This window comes from Notothenia rossii (genome assembly GCF_949606895.1).
Source record: "Notothenia rossii genome assembly, chromosome: 9".
Lineage (NCBI taxonomy): Eukaryota > Metazoa > Chordata > Actinopteri > Perciformes > Nototheniidae > Notothenia > Notothenia rossii.
In genome coordinates this window covers 55,725,877-55,746,156 of record NC_136907.1, presented here as the reverse complement: position 1 = coordinate 55,746,156, position 20,280 = coordinate 55,725,877, and the positions used below count along the sequence as shown (strand labels likewise).

The 20,280-nt window shown below is 44.1% G+C and overlaps 1 protein-coding gene across 4 annotated transcripts; it reads left to right on the top strand.

Annotated features, from left to right (window-relative positions):
• Positions 1–1,559: 1,559 nt before the first annotated feature.
• Positions 1,560–20,236, top strand: LOC307019716 (WD repeat-containing protein 48). 4 transcript variants are annotated; one of them, XM_079650777.1, is made up of 19 exons: positions 1,560–1,768; positions 2,419–2,559; positions 2,685–2,763; positions 2,858–3,070; positions 3,222–3,310; positions 6,485–6,586; positions 6,665–6,889; positions 7,976–8,050; positions 8,315–8,417; positions 8,505–8,602; positions 15,135–15,212; positions 16,022–16,129; positions 16,240–16,336; positions 16,703–16,798; positions 16,950–17,055; positions 17,133–17,220; positions 18,450–18,526; positions 18,647–18,839; positions 18,929–20,236. In XM_079650777.1, the coding sequence occupies exons 1-19, from the start codon at positions 1,721–1,723 to the stop codon at positions 19,022–19,024; spliced, it is 2,112 nt and encodes a 703-aa protein (XP_079506903.1). In that variant the 5' UTR covers positions 1,560–1,720; the 3' UTR covers positions 19,025–20,236. The 4 variants fall into 4 exon arrangements, with proteins under 4 accessions (XP_079506903.1, XP_079506904.1, XP_079506905.1 ...); XM_079650778.1 differs by having other exon boundaries at positions 1,566–1,768; positions 2,688–2,763; XM_079650779.1 differs by lacking the exon at positions 15,135–15,212 and having other exon boundaries at positions 1,568–1,768.
• Positions 20,237–20,280: the final 44 nt, after the last annotated feature.

Genomic DNA, 20,280 nt, shown 5'->3' with positions numbered 1-20,280 from the left:
GAAGTGCCGGTACTACATGGGTAAAAATCAGAAGTGCCGGTACTGCGTAGGCCTACCGGTGAGTACCGGCCCAATTCAAGCACTGTCAGTAACCCATCCCTTCACATAGAGTCATACGCCTTTTCAATGTCAAAGTACACTATTGCCATTATCTCTTTCATTTTCAATGTTTTTTCCACATCGTTACTCACTCTTACTAGTGCATCTATTGTGGAACGCCCTTTACGAAATCCGCTCTGAAAACTACTCAGCAGCCCTTTCTGTTCCAGTACATGTGAGAGCCTACGGAAAATGATCTTTTCCATCCATTTACATAGGTGTGATGTAAGAGCTATTGGTCTGTAGTTACTAGGGTTAGCTGTATCTTTCCCTGGCTTATTGAATGGTAGCACGATTGCTGTTTTCCACACACTTGGCATATCTCCTTCTCTCCAGATTTTATTGAAAAGACTCAACACCATTTTCATAGTTTCCATAGGTAATTGTCTAAACATAGCATAGCATAGCTGGTCTTGTCCCGGGGCTGTATATCCTTTACCTTGTAAGGCTATTTTGAGTTCTGACATTGTAAATTCCACATCCGGCCCGTCTACACTACAGGCATGAACAAATGCTGAAGCTGGGCGTGTCTGAAGCTTGGCGATTGTTTGCGAGCAACCAATCACATGAATCTCCCGCCCCCGACATACAAAGCAATAGCAATGTTAAAACGAAGTAAACTGGATATAAACTCTCCAAACAGGCGAAAAAACTATCAGTTTCACCCACTGTCTCTGCCACCTCCCTCCATGCTTGGTTCCTCCGGTTTGTATCCCGGTAAATAGTTCCGGTCGTAAAGAACCGGGTGATTTGCTACCGTAATATCTCGTTTGGAATATGAGGAAATGAACTGCGGTCTGGCTCTCCCAGCTTGCACGCGGTTTGATTGGCTGCGCTTGCACTGGCGGGATTTGCATAAACGGGATTTGATTGGCTGATGCCAAGCACACATTGCTGAAACACGTTCAACACATTCAACACATTGTTGAAACATTGTTCAACTTTTGATGCCGTGATGCTTGCAAAGCCATGCTCCCCACAATGCAGTTCGGCGGAGATTAAAAATCTTCTACGTCACCCCATTCAAGTGAATGGGCGAAGCGTTGAAAGCATTTTTTGATGCCTGTAGTGTAGACGTACCGTTATGGGATAATGATTTTGTTTCTTTGCTTTTCTATTTATTTATCTTCTTTCTATTTCTTCTTCTCTTTTTGTTTCTTGTGTTTGTGTTTCATTCCTTATTTCCACATGCTTTATTATGCACGCCCAGAAGATGTAGGCCTATGGTGTTTATAATCCCATGTAGGATCGGCCATCTGTTGGACATGATACAGAATTCAAAATAAATAGGCAGGCTGAAAATGTAGTGATTACTATTTGTCAACCCGTGGTTCTACTTGGGGTATTCAAGCACATTTCTTCAAAACTATTTAATTTCTGGCAGTTTGAAGAGGGCCTTAAAACAGTTTGGAATTGTAAATTGGGAAATAAAAGGGACCTTTAGTTAGGGGCCCGAGCCAGATGCCTTGCTCTTCTAATGCCATGCAAATGACTTCCAACAAACATCTTTACTGCGAAACAAGTCCAGTCTGGAAACCACATTACCCATAAAGCTCAGGTGCATATGTTTTCTTTTTTTTTCCGGATGTAGCATCACATGAATTGACTGTCAACATGCAAGATGGCCACGCATCACAGGCAAAATGCTGCTGGGCGGAGAAAAGTACAGGTGAATTGTAGCAGATGCATAATGGCAAAGTGTGTGGCAACGGCAACATAATGTCACTCATCTTAAAAAGTGTTTCACGGATACTTGAAAGACAGCTAAATCCGTCAGGGATAGCGCTGCTCTTATGAGTCATGACTCAAGCCAGCTAACCTACCTAGCTTAGCTCGCGATAGTTGTTAGCGTCCTGAGCTAACGCTGGCGTCCAAAAGGTAACATATTCTTATAAACAATTAGCACATGCGTACGTGGTAAATACGTTAAAGCATTACTACTAAGCTTGTACGTTAACACAAATGATTGGTGCGCTGTGTTAGCTGCATGCGTAATGCTGTTACAGCCTTTACAGTAGCTTAGCTGCACAGTATTTCGGCTCGGTCTAATTGCTGGGAAACCTACGTGTCTCGGTGGTTCTGTTTAGCACCCTGAGAGTTGCTACCAAATCAAAGCACCATATAAATCCTGAATGTGTCCATAGCTAACATAAATCCATCTTTAATATATGTCATTTAGCCAGGCTGCACGTTTCCTAAGCTAACTGCATGTCATGCAATGTAAGAGCGCGTTGACGGTGGTGTGGGTGTGTTGTGGGGTAATCCAGAAATGGTCCAGAAAGTGTGATTTCGGTGCTCACGCTCCTCTTTGTGGTTCAGGTGTCCTATGTCATTAGAGATGAGGTGGAGAAGTACAACCGGAATGGGGTGAATGCACTCCAGCTAGACCCCGCTCTAAACCGGCTCTTCACTGCTGGAAGAGACTCTATCATCCGGATATGGAGTGTCTACCAGCATAAGGTACGACTTCCTTTATTCTGAATCTATTTAAATATTAGGCTCAATGGAGCTGTATTGCCAAATGCATCTTCTTTTATTTTGCTTTATGGTATTAGTCTCTTAATTTATCTTCCCATTTATTGCAGCAGGATCCATATATTGCCTCAATGGAGCATCACACAGACTGGGTTAATGACATAGTTCTCTGTTGCAATGGCAAAACATGTGAGTATTATTACTGTTGGCTATTTTATTACGGGTTAAGGCATACATTTCTCTAATATTCTTGCTAACTTGTATAACTGTCTTCTATTTTCAGTGATATCTGCCTCATCAGATACAACAGTCAAAGTATGGAACGCGCACAAAGGCTTTTGTATGTCCACGTTACGAACACACAAGGACTATGTGAAAGCTCTGGCCTACGCTAAGGACAAGGAGCTTGTGGCATCAGCAGGCCTCGACCGGCAGATCTTCCTTTGGGATGTGAACACACTAACAGCACTCACTGCTTCCAACAACACTGTCACCAGTAAGTATGTGGTTTTACTCAGTGGCAGTTGTGTCAATTTCTGTCCAAAATATACTGTGGTTTTGAGTGTTGTGAGTTTTCTTTAATGGCTTGTGTTTTTTTCTGAGAGATATTCTGTACCTGTGGACTCACTATAATCCTTCTGCAACAGCCTCGTCACTGAGTGGGAACAAGGACTCTATCTACAGTCTGGCTATGAACCAGATGGGCACGGTCATTGTATCCGGATCCACTGAAAAGGTTTGGGTTTCATCAGCGTGATACACACATTTCCACATTATTAGTTTAATGAAACTAGATTAGGGGCAGGGAGCGCATAATGCAGGATTTCCGCCCGCGTAGCGAGTGCAAAATTAACACGGACCACAGAAATCATCTGTCCGAGGCAACACACACATAAACGAACCTTGTACATTTGCAATGATAATATTTAACTGTTGAGGCCCAGTGTTGTTATTGTCCTCAGCTGTAACTAAAGGGGGAAATAATCTCTCATCTGCTCTGTGTTGACATGAAAAGTGAGCTTGCTGTCTGTGTTCATCTTTATCCTCCATGCCTTTTATAAATGCAACCACTAATACATAAACTAAACAATGTCATTGAATGAATGGGAATGTAACGCTTATTAATATAATAATAATAAATTATATTTCTATAGTGCGTTTCTTGAACCCAAAGACGCTTTAATATGTATGTATTATCCTCAAAATATGACGGGTAATTATGGATTATAACATACAAAGAGAATTAAATGCAGCGACTGACTGTTGGGTCTTAATGACTCCTCAATGAACAGCTAATATCACAGCAGACTAAAGATATTTTGTAAAACTATGGATTTAGTTTTACTTAAAGGTGGGTTAGGTACGTTTGAGAAACCAGCTCGAGATACACTTTTTGTTATATTCCATGGAATGCTCTTAACTTCCCGATAGCAATGAATATCTCAAGTGCTTTGACAAAAAATCCATAACAATTTTTAATCTGTGCAAGCCGTAGCGCTGTAAAAAGCACGACCAATCATCTGAGCCGGCCCGGCTAAAATAACTGGATGGCCTACCTGCCTGTCAGCCTTCCATCTGTGCACAAACTTATCTCGTGCCCTCATTGGTCATGTGCGCGTTTGTGTGTGTTGGAGGAGGGACTCTGTAAGGAAGTGGCAGATTTAATTGTGGCTGTGTATTTTCAAATTCTAGCGCACTCGAGCTGGTTTCTCCAAAATTACCTACCCCACCTTTAAAAGATAGTGATATAAAAGGTAGAAAAATATGTTTTCATATTTTTTTAATCTAAAAAATATTTGTTTTCCTGTCACAACAAAATAGATCAATTACAACTCTGATCATTTCACCTGACATGTAAACATCCTGTGTATGACTATACAAATGATTAACCTGAAACTATATTGGAAATGTGCATCACCTCTCTTCATTTCCGCTGAGATGTTTGTAAGATTTCCAGAAGGTCACCTGTGGGGACAATAATTTACAAACTATGGTTACAGGAAGTAATCATGGCAATGCTTTAATTAAACTGTTATTTTACTTTTAGTCACAGTAATATGTTCATAGTCCATCCATCCATCCATCTTCTCCCGCTTATCCGTGGTCGGGTCGCGGAGGTAGCAGTTCCAGCAGAGAGCCCCAAACTTTCTTTTCCCTGGCCACATCAACCAGCTCTGACTGGGGGATCCCAAGGCGCTCCCAGGCCAGAGAAGAGATATAATCCCTCCATCTGGTTCTAGGTCTACCCCTTGGTCTCTTCCCAGCTGGACGTGCCTGGAACACCTCCCTAGGGAGGCGCCCAGGTGGCATCCTAACTAGGTGCCCGAACCACCTCAACTGGCTCCTTTCGACGCGAAGGAGGAGCGGTTCAACTCCGAGTCCCTCCCGGATGACCGAACTTCTCACCTTATCCCTAAGGGAGACACCAGCCACCCTGCGGAGAAAACCCATCTCGGCCGATTGTACCCGCGATCTCGTTCTTTCGGTCATGACCCATCCTTCATGACCATAGGTGAGGGTAGGAACGAAAATGGCCCGGTAGACAGAGAGCTTTGCCTTCTGGCTCAGCTCCCTTTTCGTCACAACGGTGCGGTAAAGAGACTGCAGTACCGCTCCCGCTGCTCCGATTCTCCGACCCATCTCACGCTCCATTGTTCCCTCACTCGAGAACAAGACCCCGAGATACTTGAACTCCTTCACTTGGGGTAAGGACTCATTCCCTACTTGGAGTGGACAGTCCATCGGTTTCCTGCTGAGAACCATGGCCTCAGATTTGGAGGTGCTGATCCTCATCCCAGCCGATTCACACTCGGTTGCGAACCGATCCAGTGAGTGCTGAAGGTCGCAGACCGATGAAGCCATCAGAACCACATCATCTGCAAAAAGCAGTGGTGCAATCCTTAGTCCACCGAACTGCAGACCCCCTCCCCCACGACTACGCCTCGAAATCCGATCCATGTATATTACAAACAGGATTGGTGACAAAGCGCAGCCCTGGCGGAGGCCAACCCTCACCTGAAATGGGTCCGACTTACTGCCGAGGACCCGGACACAGCTCTCGCTTTGGGAGTACAGAGATTGGATGGCCCTGAGTAGAGACCCCCTCACCCCATACTCCCGCAGCACCTCCCACAGTGACTCCCTGGGAACCCGGTCATATGCCTTCTCCAAGTCTACAAAACACATGTAGACTGGACAAGCGTACTCCCAGGCACCCTCCAGGATCCTTGCGAGAGTAAAAAGCTGATCCGTCGTTCCACGACCAGGACGGAATCCGCATTGTTCCTCCTCAATCTGAGGTTCGACAATCGGCCTGACCCTCCTTTCGAGTACCTTAGAGTAAACTTTCCCGGGGAGGCTGAGTAGTGTGATGCCTCGGTAATTGGCACACACCCTCTGATCCCCCTTTTTGAAAAGGGGAACCACCACTCCGGTCTGCCACTCCTTCGGTACTGTTTCCGACTTCCACGCAACGTTGATGAGACGTGTCAACCATGACAGTCCCTCAACACCCAGAGCCTTCAGCATTTCTGGGCGGATCTCATCCACCCCCGGGGCTTTGCCACTGTGAAGTTGTTTGACGACCTCAGTGACCTCCCCCCGGAAGATTGGTGTCGATCCCCCTTCATACTCCAGCTCTGCCTCTAACATAGAGGGCGGAGTTGTCGGGTTCAGGAGTTCCTCAAAGTGCTCCTTCCAACGCCCTAACACTCCATCAGTTGAGGTCAACAACGTCCCATCCTTACTGTACACAGCTTGGATGGTTCCCTGCTTCCCCCTCCTGAGGTGTCGGACAGTTTTCCAGAACAACTTTGGTGCCGCCCGAAAGTCTTTTTCCATGTTCATAGTGTGTATGTAAATGTTGTGAAGAAGTGTTCCTGTCTTAAACATTCCTCTATTCTTCCTTCAGGTTCTGAGAGTGTGGGATCCCCGTACATGTGCAAAACTGATGAAGCTTAAGGGACACACAGACAACGTGAAGTCGTTGCTGCTGAACAGAGACGGCACTCAAGTGAGTCTGGATATCTAAATCATGCAGGGCTTGTTTGAAGAGGAATAATAAAGCCTAAACCGCTGTCCTTCCCCTCAGTGTCTGTCGGGCAGCTCAGACGGGACCATCCGCCTGTGGTCCCTGGGTCAGCAGAGGTGCATCGCAACCTACAGGGTCCACGATGAGGGGGTATGGGCCCTGCAGGTCAACGAGGCCTTCACACACGTGTACTCTGGAGGCCGAGACAAGAAGATCTACTGCACCGACCTGCGTAACCCCGACATCCGCGTGCTCATCTGTGAGGAGAAGGCCCCAGTGCTCAAAGTAAGAAACCGTTACCTTGAAACAAATCTGCAGTTATGGTTTAATAAAAAATGTATGATTGAATATTTTAATAACTTTTTATTTGGGAAATGTATTATGCTCCTTTTTCCACTGGAGAAAAATAACACATCTGGCTTTTGTCCTTAGTGAAAAACCTTAGAATTGTCTCCAGTGACGGAAACATGACACCTTGGTGGACACGCAGAATTTAACCCACATTTTTAAATTGAATCTAAGGGATTTGGACTATTGGTATTATGTATTGATTTACAAAACACACTATTAATATCCTATCCCTTAAAGCCACCAGACTCCATTGGAGGAAACTGTAACCTCACCTCGCTGATCTTTAAAAAACATTCTTCATTCAAACTTGACAGAAACTAAATAAAACTCATCAAAATCTGTATTATTCTTTCCACTGTTACAGCAACAATCAACTGTGGTTTGGGAGTTTGAAATAACAGCTATAAAGGAGAGTTAACCCGTGTAGCTGCTTTCTACTGTGAGACTTTTATTTGTGCGTTTGTGACGTCCAATGTTACAGCAGGAGAAAACAGATACTCGCAAAGCATCAATGGGAAAGAGTCTTTTGCCTAAATAAATCCAAATGCAGCTCTACAGCGGCCCATATACTGACTGGTGCTTGACCCCTGTGCGGATGACCCGTGTTTTAATCCGGCCTGGGTCATCCCCTCTTTCTCCCTTTCAACTTTGGCGGCCAAAAAAACCTCTGAAATGAAACTGCCGCTGGGGTATCAAAAAGCTCATCTTAAAGAAGGAAAATATTCGAGGTCGTGGCATGAACATCTTTTTGTGCATTTATTTTGTTGTAATCCATCACCATAGAGGCTTCACCTATTCCCTGGAAAAAACACGAGCCAATTTTGGTGTGCTAATCCCACCAACACCTGTCTCCAATATATACATAATCACCAGGTGCCCAAGCCTGCCTGTTATAATATAAATCAATGAATATCTCCAACAGCTTTGAAAAGGTATTAAAAACCCATATTCTCCTCAGTAATTCCTGTGCTCATATCTGACCATTGAGAGTTATTCAACCTTCCTCTCTCTGTTGCCCAGATGGAACTGGACAGATCTGCTGACCCTCCTCCTGCAATCTGGGTCTCCACCACCAAGTCATCCGTTAATAAATGGGTAAGCATGCGTGACACCTCTGAGATCAGCATAATGACTGCAGAATACAGACGTTTGCATGCGATCAAAGCTGAAGCTAATGCTGTTCTGTTGTAATCCTCCTGTAATTTTTGTATGAATTAAAACCAGCTTTGTGATGATGTGGTTCATACACAACAGATAATTGCATTACATTAATCACTTTTATTGCTGCAAGGGAGTGATTGAAATGATTATTACAATCTGGGACGGTCCCTCATGATTATTTATTTTCTGTGCGTGCAGTCTCTAAAGGGAATGCACAACTTCCGATCATCAGGGGAGTACGACAACGACTGCACCAACCCTCTGACGCCTCTGTGCACTCAGCCAGAACAAGTCATCAAGGGTAAATGCTTAACAAGCTATATTATTTTCTATATCCCCCTGCCGGACATTCATCCTTTAAGTAAAACCTTCTCTGTTGTGTTTGCAGGAGGAGCCAGTATCATACAGTGCCACATTCTGAACGATAAGAGACATATACTCACCAAAGATACCAACAACAATGTGGCTTTCTGGGACGTCCTGAAGGTAAACTCCATGATTTTATTTCTAAGTATGTTAGAACTTTAAGAGGCCCTGTTATATATCTCACAGGCTCCGCCCTCTACTGGACTCTATGGGTACTACCCCTTGATCATATCATGGGAGCATTCATCCACTGAGACTTCTATAAACGTAGCTGGCCCCGGGGCGGGCCTAGCTGAATGCGCACGCATCTCACCGTATAAAAGGAGGCCTCGTCTCCTGACTGTCATCCTTTTCTCTTCAGCGAGCGGGAGTGAACAACCTGAGCATAGACGAGAAAAAGAGAAAGAAAGAGAAAGGTTTTATCTGTTGGACATGTCTGGCTCTTTCTCATCGTCTGTGCTTGCTGGGGCAACACAGGACTGGTGAGGAGGGGGGGGGCTGTGGATCAGTGGACATCTGACCCCCTCCCCGGGCGTAATGCGCCTACCTTTTTTCCAGGCCACCTGGAGGGTCTCGGGGGGGTGTAGTGAGCACTGGGCCCATACGGGCCCTCCACTCTATAGTCCACATACACTCTGCATGGGGTCACTGTCTGAGTGTGGGGACATGGGGCACTTGGGCTCTCCCCGTGCTCCTTACGGCCCGTCTACACTACAGGCATCAAAAAATCTTGAAGCTGGGTGTGTCTGAAGCGTGGCGATTTTTTGCGAGCAACGCCACCAACAACCAATCACATGAATATCCCGCCCCCAACATACAAAGCAATAGCAATGTTAAAACGAAGTAAACTGGATATAAACTCTCCAAACAGGCGAAAAACCTACCAGTTTCACCCACTGTCTCTGCCACCTCCCTCCATGCCTGGTTCCTCCGGTTTGTATCCCGGTAAATAGTTCTGGTCGTAAAGAACCGGGTGATTTGCTACCGTAATATCTCGTTTGGAATATGAGGAAATGAACTGCGGTTTGGCTCTCCCAGCTTGCACGCGGTTTGATTGGCTGCGCTTGCACTGGCGGGATTTGCATAAACGGGATTTGATTGGCTGATGCCAAGCATCGAGCCTCAAAAGTTGAACATTGTTCAACTTTTGATGCCGATAGATGCTCGTGATGCTTGCAAAGCCATGCCATGCTCCCCACAATGCAGTTCGGCGAAGATTAAAAATCTTCTACGTCACCCCATTCAAGTGAATGGGCGAAGCGTTGAAAGCATTTTTCGATGCCTGTAGTGTAGACGGGCCGTTAGGGACTCAGGAGAGGTAGTGCACAGTGAGCCCATACAGGGCTGGGGACTCTCTCCGTCTGCCTATGGGCGGAGGGGGGGGGGGGGGGGGGGGATCAGCCCGGTTTTCTGAGCACACTTTTCGCGAGGTAAGCGCGTCAGTGTGTTCTGTCAGCTGCAGCCCAGACTTCTCCACAGTTGCAACCAGTGGCGTCGCCTGGCCTGGGCATTCGGGGCTTTAGTTTTTCCTGTTGCCCTGGACAATTCTCCCTCAATAATATAATACATTAACCGTGCTTTACGTGAACCTCATCATGATACAAGAGAGGACGGCAGGACTGTAATTTCCCGTGTTCAGTGAATGCAACAGAGGCAAGACACCAGACCAATCAGAGAGTTGCATGGAAATAAACGTGTGCTTGTGTCATTCAAGCTCGGCTCTGTCTGTGTGTGTGGCAATAGTGCATTTAGTGTGATAGGGAGAGAGGGGGGGCCGGTGCCAGCAGGGACCGTGTTGTTAGCATCTGGTTAGCTAGCTGCACTAACGGATATAAGAAGCTGTTTGTTCCACAACAAGCTGGAGGAGAGTCCTCTCCTCTCAGACTGAGAGGCTCAGGTGAGCTAAAAGACTCTCTGAGGGTTTATAGCAGGGGTATTCAACTAAAATTCAAAGAGGTCCAGTTAGAGAAAATCTCCCCATGCAAAGGTCCGGAACTTCAAAATGTCTAAGTTGCTTTATGAATTAGTGTGATATACAGTGGGGCAAAAAAGGATTTAGTCAGCCACCAATTGTGCAAGTTCTCCCACTTAAAAAGATGAGAGAGGCCTGTAATTCATCCTAGGTATACCTCAACTATGAGAGACAAAATGAGAAAAAGAAAATCCAGAAAATCACATTTTCTGATTTTTAAAAACTTTATTTGCAAATTATGGTGGAAAATAAGTATTTGGTCAACAACAAAAGTTCATCTCAATACTTTGTTATATACCCTTTGTTGGCAATGACAGAGGTCCAACGTTTTCTGTAAGTCTTCACAAGGTTTTCACACACTGTTGCTGGTATTTTGGCTCATTCCTCCATGCAGATCTCCTCGAGAGCAGTGATGTTTTGGGGCTGTCGCTGGGCAACACGGACTTTCAACTCCCTCCAAAGAATTTCTATGGGGTTGAGATCTGGAGACTGGCTAGGCCACTCCAGGACCTTGAAATGCTTCTTACGAAGCCACTCCTTCGTTGCCCAGGCGGTGTGTTTGGGATCATTGTCATGCTGAAAGACCCAGCCACGTTTCATCTTCAATGCCCTTGCTGATGGAAGGAGGTTGTCACTCAAAATCTCACGATACATGGCCCCATTCATTCTTTCCTTTACACAGATCAGTCATCCTGGTCCCTTTGCAGAAAAACAGCCCCAAAGCATGATGTTTCCACCCCCATGTTTCACAGTAGGTATGGTGTTCTTTGGATGCAACTCAGCATTCTTTCTCCTCCAAACACGTCTAGTTGAGTTTTCACCAAAAAGTTCTATTTTGGTTTCATCTGACCATATGACATTCTCCCAATCCTCTTCTGGATCATCTAAATGCTCTCTAGCAAACTTCAGACGGGCCCGGACATGTACTGGCTTAAGCAGGGGGACACGTCTGGCACTGCAGGATTTGAGTCCCTGGTAGCGTAGTGTGTTACTGATGGTAGCCTTTGTTACTTTGGTCCCAGCTCTCTGCAGGTCATTGACTAGGTCCCCCCGTGTGGTTCTGGGATTTTTGCTCACCGTTCTTGTGATCATTTTGACCCCACGGGGTGAGATCTTGCGTGGAGCCCCAGATCGAGGGAGATTATCAGTGGTCTTGTATGTCTTCCATTTTCTAATAATTGCTCCCACAGTTGATTTCTTCACACCAAGCTGCTTACCTATTGCAGATTCAGTCTTCCCAGCCTCGCGCAGGTCTACAATGGATTTATTTTTATTATTTTTATTTTGTTCTCATTCTGTCTCTCATAGTTGAGGTATACCTAGAATGAAAATTACAGACCTCATCTTTTTAAATGGGAGAACTTGCACAATTGGTGGCTGACTAAATACTTTTTGGGCACACTGTATATTGAAGTGGCCTGTAGCTTTATCAACGTCTGCATGTAATCAACAACTGACTGCGAATAAAATAAATAAAGTACAATTCATAAACAACAATATTTATTGTCAATTAACATTGAACTATACAGATATACAGTAAATACTGTGGATATGTGTAATGTTCCTCTCGGGCTGCATTTAAAAATAAAATAGATTTTGAAAATGTGTGCATCTTAAAAGTGCTTAATTTTAGATAAATAAAATAAAGTGTAGCAGCAGCTTGAGTTTCCCTTTTTCTTTGTTAACCGTTTCACATCATGACTTAACAGTTTCAGACGATTATAGAACAATATCAGTCTTTACACATCATAACAATTGAACATTTTTAAATTCTTTCTTTCTTTCCCTCTTATATTGCAGTCCCTCACTCACTTTTTTTTTTAATTCAGTGCGAGAATTGAGCTGGAGCTTGTCCTGCCAGGAGTTTTTAAATCTGGGCTGAAATGGTGTCGGGGCCATTCTCATACACACATGTGCTCATTGGTTAGCCTCGGTTAGCCTCCCCTGGAACAATATTTAGTTTTAAGTTTGATCCTGGTGGACTGATCATATTGGGCTCTGATACTGCTTATTTTTTGTGACCTCAGTTCTGACTTGAGAGGGAATGTTTGGTCAAATGTTGTCTCATAGTGGCGTTTTGGCACGTTTAATGAACACCACGGTCTCTAAACAAATGAGACACACTGGCTCTGTGCTCCCAGTGGGCAGGATGAACATGAATGAGTCCGTCCACTCAGGGTTAAAAGCTCTGTTCTCACTGTCCACTTTCCTCTTCTTGGAGAGCGCCATGTGTAATTATTTGTCTCTCCCTGTCTGCCGTTAACACGCCTGTTCACTCTCCTCTCCGTCTTCTCTCCCTGTATCGCTAATTATTCTCTCACTCACTTTCCTCTCCGCTTCTCTCTGCCGCGCTCTCATCTCTTCTTCTGTGTTTCTCTCCCTGTATCGCTCACTCGTCTCTTTCGCCCCCTGTCGGCAGCGGTTAAAATAGAATCTCCCCGTCAAAATTGAAATCCCCTATTAAAGGTAGGGTATGTAAGTTTGAGAAACCGGCTCGAGATACACTTTTTGTTATATTCCATGGAATGCTCTTAACATCCCGATAGCAATGAATATCTTAAGTGCTTTGACAAAAAATCATCTGTGGAAGCCGTATCACTGTAAAAAGTATGACCAATCATTTTAGCCGGCCCGGCTAAAATAACTGGATGATGGCCTACCTGCCTGTCAGCCTTCCATCTGTGCACAAACTTATCTCGTGCCCTCATTGGTCATGTGCGCGTTTCTGTGTGTTGGAGGTGGGCTCTGTAAGGAAGTGGCAGATTTTCTCCGGTCGTGTATTTTCTAATTCTAGCGATCTCGAGCCGGTTTCTCAAAATTGCATACCCTAGCTTTTATTGTATTGATTATAGGTCCGGGTCCGTATAGGTCGGCGTCCGGATCCAGACCGTGGTCCGCCTGTTGCCGACCCCTTGTTTAGATAGTTAACTTTAGTCTAAGTTATCTCAGTGGGTCTCAAACGGTTTGGTCACAAATTATTCAAAAGATTCTTTCCGCGGCACACCTTCATATGATCATTATCGTTATAAAAAAAGCAAGAGAATAAAGGAAAAACAGTTATGAAATACTATATGGCAGTAAAACAAGAATAGAGTTTGAAAGGGGAGTGATTTGTAAAATATCCATAAAGAAAAAGAAATCTGTTTACAGTTGTGTTTCATATGGATGTTGAGAGATGTATCCATGCATAGATCTCTTCATGTTGCTCTCAAAGTGCACCAGATTGATGCTTTTAACTTCAATATTTAAAGAAAATCTTCCAGGGGGAGCAGCTCCCCCCGGACCCCCCTAGAGGAGGTGAGGTCCGCCCCCCACTCATAAAAAATAGCACTGTACCCCTGCCTATATGCCTGATTATCGAGCCTTCATTGTAACAGTCGCGGGTGTACTGTGTGTGAGCGTGTGGGGAGTGTTGCAGTAGAAAATTCCACTGTAGCGCCTCGGCCGCCGCCACTGTGGGCTAAGCCCCAAATGTTTTCAGGTCCAGGCAACGTCCCTCGTCACAACCGAGGTAAAAGAGTGCGGTGCAGCGGCTACTAACCAGAAAGCCCGTCAGGGGCAGTGGGATGGAACGGTGTTGTTGGACGACAGCGTGTGTATACATCGGGGCTCCGCCCAGTACGCCCACTGTACCCATAGAGTCCAGTAGAGGGCGGAGCCTGTGAGAAATAACGGGGGGTTACGTATTGTAACCCTTGTTATATAAGCAAAGGCGGAGCCCTCTACGCCGCTCGCTGTAGAGAGTTGTAGGATGACAGTCAGGAGGCGAGGCCTCCTTTTATACGGTGATATGCGCGCGCATTCAGGTAGGCCCGTCCCGGGGCCGGCTATGTTTATAGAAGTCTCAGTAGATGAATGCTTGCATGATATGATCAAGGGGGAGTACCCATAGAGTCCAGTAGAGGGCGGAGCCTGTGCTTATATAACAACGGTTACCATACCAGCGTTTCCTCTACCATTGTCTTGGCGGGTTGCTTCGACCTGCCAACGGAGCCCCGCGCCCCGCCTGAAATTCAAGGTGTTTTTTTTATTTAGATATATATATATATATAGCACCAAATTGCAACTGAAGTAATCTATCTACGGTCACTTTTCACATTGAACATGTGCTCTTTTATGCCCATGTTATTTATCCAATATATGTGCATGTTTCAGTGTCCACTGCTTTGCGTATTCACATTCTCCCTCCGCTCTGTTTCTGAAGGGTGGGGCTCCGCTCCCCCCACACACACGCAAATGCACACACTCACAATCAGAGACAAGAGCGGAGGAAAGGAGGAGAACAACAAAGTGTTATTGCCCCGAGCTCTGCTGTCTGCCAGCTCACAGATGGTGAGCAGGTATTGCGGTTTTGAACTACAGTATTGAATTTGACAGAAAACAACAATGAAACAACAGCTGAAGAATAGTCTAATGAGTTGGGTGAAAAAAAAGACAGGAGATGTGAGTTGGTTTATTCAGTAAATTCGCTCAGGATAATTGGATGTTCTGTCTACACCTGTTGATGTGAGGCTAATGCAGGATTTGCTAGCTTGATGCTACCGGCATTTAGCGGCAGTGACTCAACAAATTGCCTCTTAAAATGTATCGTCAGCAATGTATGACAAGCAGACTGCTTGTTTAATGTTAGACTCACACCCATAGCCCAATATGATCCTAACACGATTGCTCTCATATCAGAGATCAGATGAGGTGGCGCTGCCTCCAGCAATAGAGGATGAGGCAGAGAGAAGCAGCAGCAGCTCAGGGTTGCAGCAGGTATGTTATATGCCGTAGTCAGGTGATTTTAAATGTATCAATTAAAGGAAGAAGTGTAGGCTACATGATAAGAAGGGAATACAGTTTGAATAAAAGTAATAAAGTACAGTGTAACACTGTACTGTATTACTGTATTAATGTACAGATACTTTTACTGTACGATAACAATAATCCACAGCTCCTCTCTCTGCTCGGAAACACTGCATACGTAACCCCTCGTCATGTGTTTGGAGTTTTCCCTTTCCTGTATTGTGTTGTATAGGTTTTTTATGCATGTAAAGGGTCTGCAAAGGCTATAAATCCCAAAGTCCCCTCCAGAGGGAGCTTCTATCACACACACACCCCCACCTGCCTGAAACGTCTCCATTGGATCCTTTGTTAAAATGTTCTAACATAGTGTCATCACTACGTATCACTTACGCCTCTATTGGCTAGCGCTCCAACACATTGTCCGTGATGGGCTAAGGGGCGGGACATCTCTAAGCGGTTGACCAATCACAACAGAGCCGGCCAATTAACCAGTCAGAGCAGTCTTGCCTCTGGACAGAGGGTCAAAGTATGAGAAAAAGAAAGACCTTTTTGAACATTAAAGCATTTAAACATGTCACAGTAGTGTCACAACATAACATTATTAAACCTGAAACAGAGTATAATATGTCCTCTTTAATTTGAGCCCTGTTCCCTTTATAAGCTTAACCAATGAAATCAGTCACTCCGGTTAAATAAAGCCCTCTCCTGACGAGCCTAGTGTTAATTCACTTTTGCTGATACCTGTGGTTTGTATTGACTTCATGTTTTCATCACTCCAGGCTTGCAAGGGTGAAGACTTGGGGAAAGTGGAGTTTGACGAAGAGATTAAAAAGCGCTTCAAGATGGTCTACGTGCCAAACTGGTTCTCTGTCGATCTGAAAACCGGGGTGAGTCTCAAACCTGCTTATAACATAGCTTTACATCTGTATCAGCGGATGGGAATTTATTTTCCTAAGTCAGGGTAATGGTTTTTATACATTTTTCTGTTTTTCAACAGATGCTCACCATCACGCTGGATGAAAGCGACTGCTTTGCTGCCTGGGTCTCTGCAAAGGACGCCGGCTTTTCAAGCTCTGATGGATCCGACCCAAAGTGTAAGATATCTGACCTAATCACATTTTATAGAAACTGTTTATTCATGCAGAACTAAAGCTAACTCTATTGGCAGCTTTGGTGGTTGTTAGTCTTTTTCGTTTCAATATATTTACTGAAAGTAATTAAAGTCTTTGGGCTGACGGCGCCAGATTCCACAGTAACCTCAGTCCAAATATTTGAAAGGAACATTTCCAGCAGAGATTTCTTGATGTTCACTCTTTATTTTTCCACACATAAAAGCCTTCACTACACCGAGATGTCCCTCTACTACAATCTTCACATTAAACTGATGAGAACAATGCAAGGACAACTTGCGTCTTCTGCTAACTTGCTAGCTTAATCCCCCCCCCCCCTCTTCCCCACAGTGAACCTGGGTGGACTCCTGCTCCAGGCTCTGCTGGAGTTCTGGCCCAGAACTCGCATCAACCCCATGGATGAGGAGGAGAACGAGGTGAACCACGGTAAGGAAGGGAGACTATCCAGCCACTGGCCAAACAGACACCCCTCTGCAGTGATGCTCCATGAAGGCTGCTCTCTCCACATCACTTCCTGCTGCTCTCTGTAAACCTCACTGACTTTCTCACAGTAGGAACGTGTTCTTTGTGCCCACAGTGAACGGGGAGCAGGAGAACCGGGTCCAGAAAGGAAATGGATATTTCCAAGTGCCACCACACACGCCAGTCATCTTTGGAGAGGCAGGAGGCAGAACTTTATTTAGGTAATGTTTCACCATCAGCAATATCACTGTGCCTCATCAAATTATAGGTGTTTTACTCATTTGATCTGGCGTTGCAGGTTGCTATGTAGAGATTCAGGTGGAGAGACGGAGTCCATGCTGCTGAACGAGACCGTTCCACAGTGGGTTATAGACATAACGGTAGATGTGAGTAAAAATGTTTTATTTTTATTAAGTAACATTAATTAATAAGTGAAAATGATTACAGGTTATTTAGACTATAAAAATAACATTTGCAGGCTCATGTGTTTGTGCGTTATACATGTATAGCTCATTCATTCAGAGAAGCTTACTTAATACACGTTTGCCAGTATGCCACTTGTGGTTTTAGGTAACACGTGTGCGCTTTTGTAATTTTTGTAAAATAAATCAAAACCCTTGTTACTAAAAATACACAACATGCTAACAAGCATTTTCTACTCTGATAAGTTTTTTTAAATGTCACTATAGGAAGAGGAGGTTTTTAGTGGCTTTTTGTACGTTTCTTTTATTCGCTTAGCATTTAATGACTGTTTTTAAATGCCAATCTGCACTGTTTCTTAATGCTCTTAATGTTTTCATTTTTGTAAAGCACTTTGAGATGCCTTGTATTGAAAGGTGATAAATAAACTTGCCTGGCCTTGTGTCATAGAAGGAAAAGCTAAGGTTCTATATAAAAGGTCACAAAGTTCACACAGCGAGATTCAGTGCTTGATTCAGAATTTGTATTCACCTTTTTTTATATGGCGAATTTCAGGTGGTTTTAAGCCTAGAATAAGTAAAAAGACACATTTCTAACTATGGCTCTTTTTTTTTGAGCATTGGCGGCTACTTATCTACAGAGTTGTTAATCACAAGTGTAATCTGGATTACTTGTGACGTCCTTAGCGGTTCTCGCTGACAACCCCATTAGCATCTAGGATTCACTGAATGACTCCTGCCAGTGCAGACATTTGACATCTGCCAATCTAGAGGGAAGTTAAAGTCACATGGATTCTAAACATTCAGATTGAGGTCTCATTGCAAAACAAATCACCCTGTATCTGACCGCAGAGGAAGGTAGACTAAATCCAAATGGAACCGATCAGATTCTGTGGGCTTAGTGCTGTTAACACAGTTAGGAAAACGAGGTGTAATTCACAAAAACAGATTTGAACCACTGATGGACGCATTCTACAGATCCTGACACTGGGGGAGATAAATGGAATTCAGCCATCATTAATTTTATTCCCATATTTGATTTGGAAAATTAGAATTTCGTCTTGAAAGAATGTCACTTTGTTTCTCCAAGGAATACATTATTAGCATCTTTATAAAACACCTTGTGCACGAAGTTATCTTCTTTCCTTATCCAATGTTTCATATATTCACGCATCATCTTTCCTCTTCTATTCCAGAAAAATATGCCCAAATTCAACAAAATCCCATTCTACCTCCAGCCCCATTCTTCCTCCGGAGCAAAAACTCTAAAGAAGTAAGTGTCTTGTCTACTCTGGGAGTGTGATTCCTTTTCAATTATGGGATGCAAAAACAACCGTACATCTACAGTCATGGATGCTTGGAGTGCTGATTTCCCCCTGTGCGTTGTCTGCAGGGACCGCCTCTCGGCCAGCGACATGCTACAGGTGAGGAAGGTGATGGAGCACGTTTACGAGAAGATCATCAACCTGGACAACGAGTCGCAGACCACCAGCTCCTCGGCCAACGACAAGCCGGGGGATCAGGAGAAGGAGGAGGACATGGCCATGCTCGCCGAGGAGAAGATCGAACTAATGTGTCAAGACCAGGTGGGCTCTTTGCTCCAGATGTATTGAGGTCAAAGCTACGAGCAAAGTCATTGTAATAACCTATTATCATCTTTTCATCCTCCAACCAGGTTCTAGATCCCAACATGGACCTGCGAACAGTTAAACATTTTATCTGGAAGAGCGGAGGGGACTTGACGCTTCACTATAGGCAGAAGTCCACGTGAAAATGCTCATTTAAAAAACAAACAAACATGAACTCTTCGTCATTTGCCAATCACCACCCACCTCTGACATGTAGTACCCTAAAAAAATCGTTGTGTGGTCGAGAGTCGCGGTATCAATGAGAAAAATGTGTGAGGAAACAAAGCTTGAGGTGTATCATAGAGAAGTGACCAGAACAGACCGGAGCAGCCGAGAGACATCGGGGACACAAGGGTCCGTAGTTTCGTCTTTCTTTTTCTTTTCTTTTTTACAGTTTGAAGAAAGGACTTTCTTTTTCCCTCTGATTGGCGTTTTATTTTGAAGGGATGGTCTGTGTTTGTCCAAGCGTGTGTGTGTATGCACATGGATGTAGTAGACTGTTTTGTTTGTTCTAGTACATTCCAGGAAACTGTCCTTGTTCCACAAACACTCAGCAGTATCGGAGCACTTGGTCTCTGGGTAGCGTCACAGCCTCTCCTCTGTTCTGCTGTCATCTTAACTCTTAGACATCAAATTACCGCAGAGCTTGAAACCTCATTGACAGAAGCACTTGTCTGTGTCTTTTTTAGCTGTGCTGGTCTCAATGTTCTTTTCGTTGTTGTAAATATGTGTACAACTTTTTTTGCTTTCAGTGACTTTCATTTGCAGCAGTTTTATTCCGTTATTGTACAGTTTACTTAACATTTATTTTTTCCCCCAAAATCCCTAGAGCACATTCACGGTCATTAATTTGACTTGGATGTTTAAAATATTTAATACAACCCAAAAAATCATGTTAGTGGTTGTCCAAGTCATCTTAGCAATTGGGGAAATTATATGTAAGTTATATATCTTTTAATAACATGCTTACCCTTGGGTCATGAGCGGTGAGGGCTCTTCCTAATGTATATTTCATTTAGATTTAATAGTTCAATGAATATAAATTGAAGGGGATCTCATCTAAGAGATTATATAAATCTATCACCATGTGGAAATCTCCAAAGTGAACAGGAAAACCCTTTTTCTTTCTTCTTGCAGATCTTTTCATTGTACATTTTCCGCAGTTAATTTTTGCCATGAAGTGTGTGTGTAACGCCATCACGGGGGGGACGCATCGAGTGAGCTCTAATTGGCCAAAATCATGATGGGTACCACAATTAGGCCATGACGCTGCAATATCCCTTGTTGTAATAATTTGTGAAATATGTATATTTTAGGCATTCAAAGAAATAAATTGGAATGGTTTAACAATGACACATTATGGGGATTGTAAATGGATGTGTTAGTGTGCGAAACAAGA

Coding starts and splice junctions, on each gene's coding strand:
- LOC307019716 (XM_079650777.1), top strand. CDS start 1,721: ATGGCCACGCATCACAGGCAAAATGCTGCTGGGCGGAGAAAAGTACAG. Junction 8,603..15,134: donor CTTTCTGGGACGTCCTGAAG/GTAAACTCCATG, acceptor CTCTCATATCAG/AGATCAGATGAGGTGGCGCT. Junction 16,130..16,239: donor CTGTCGATCTGAAAACCGGG/GTGAGTCTCAAA, acceptor GTTTTTCAACAG/ATGCTCACCATCACGCTGGA.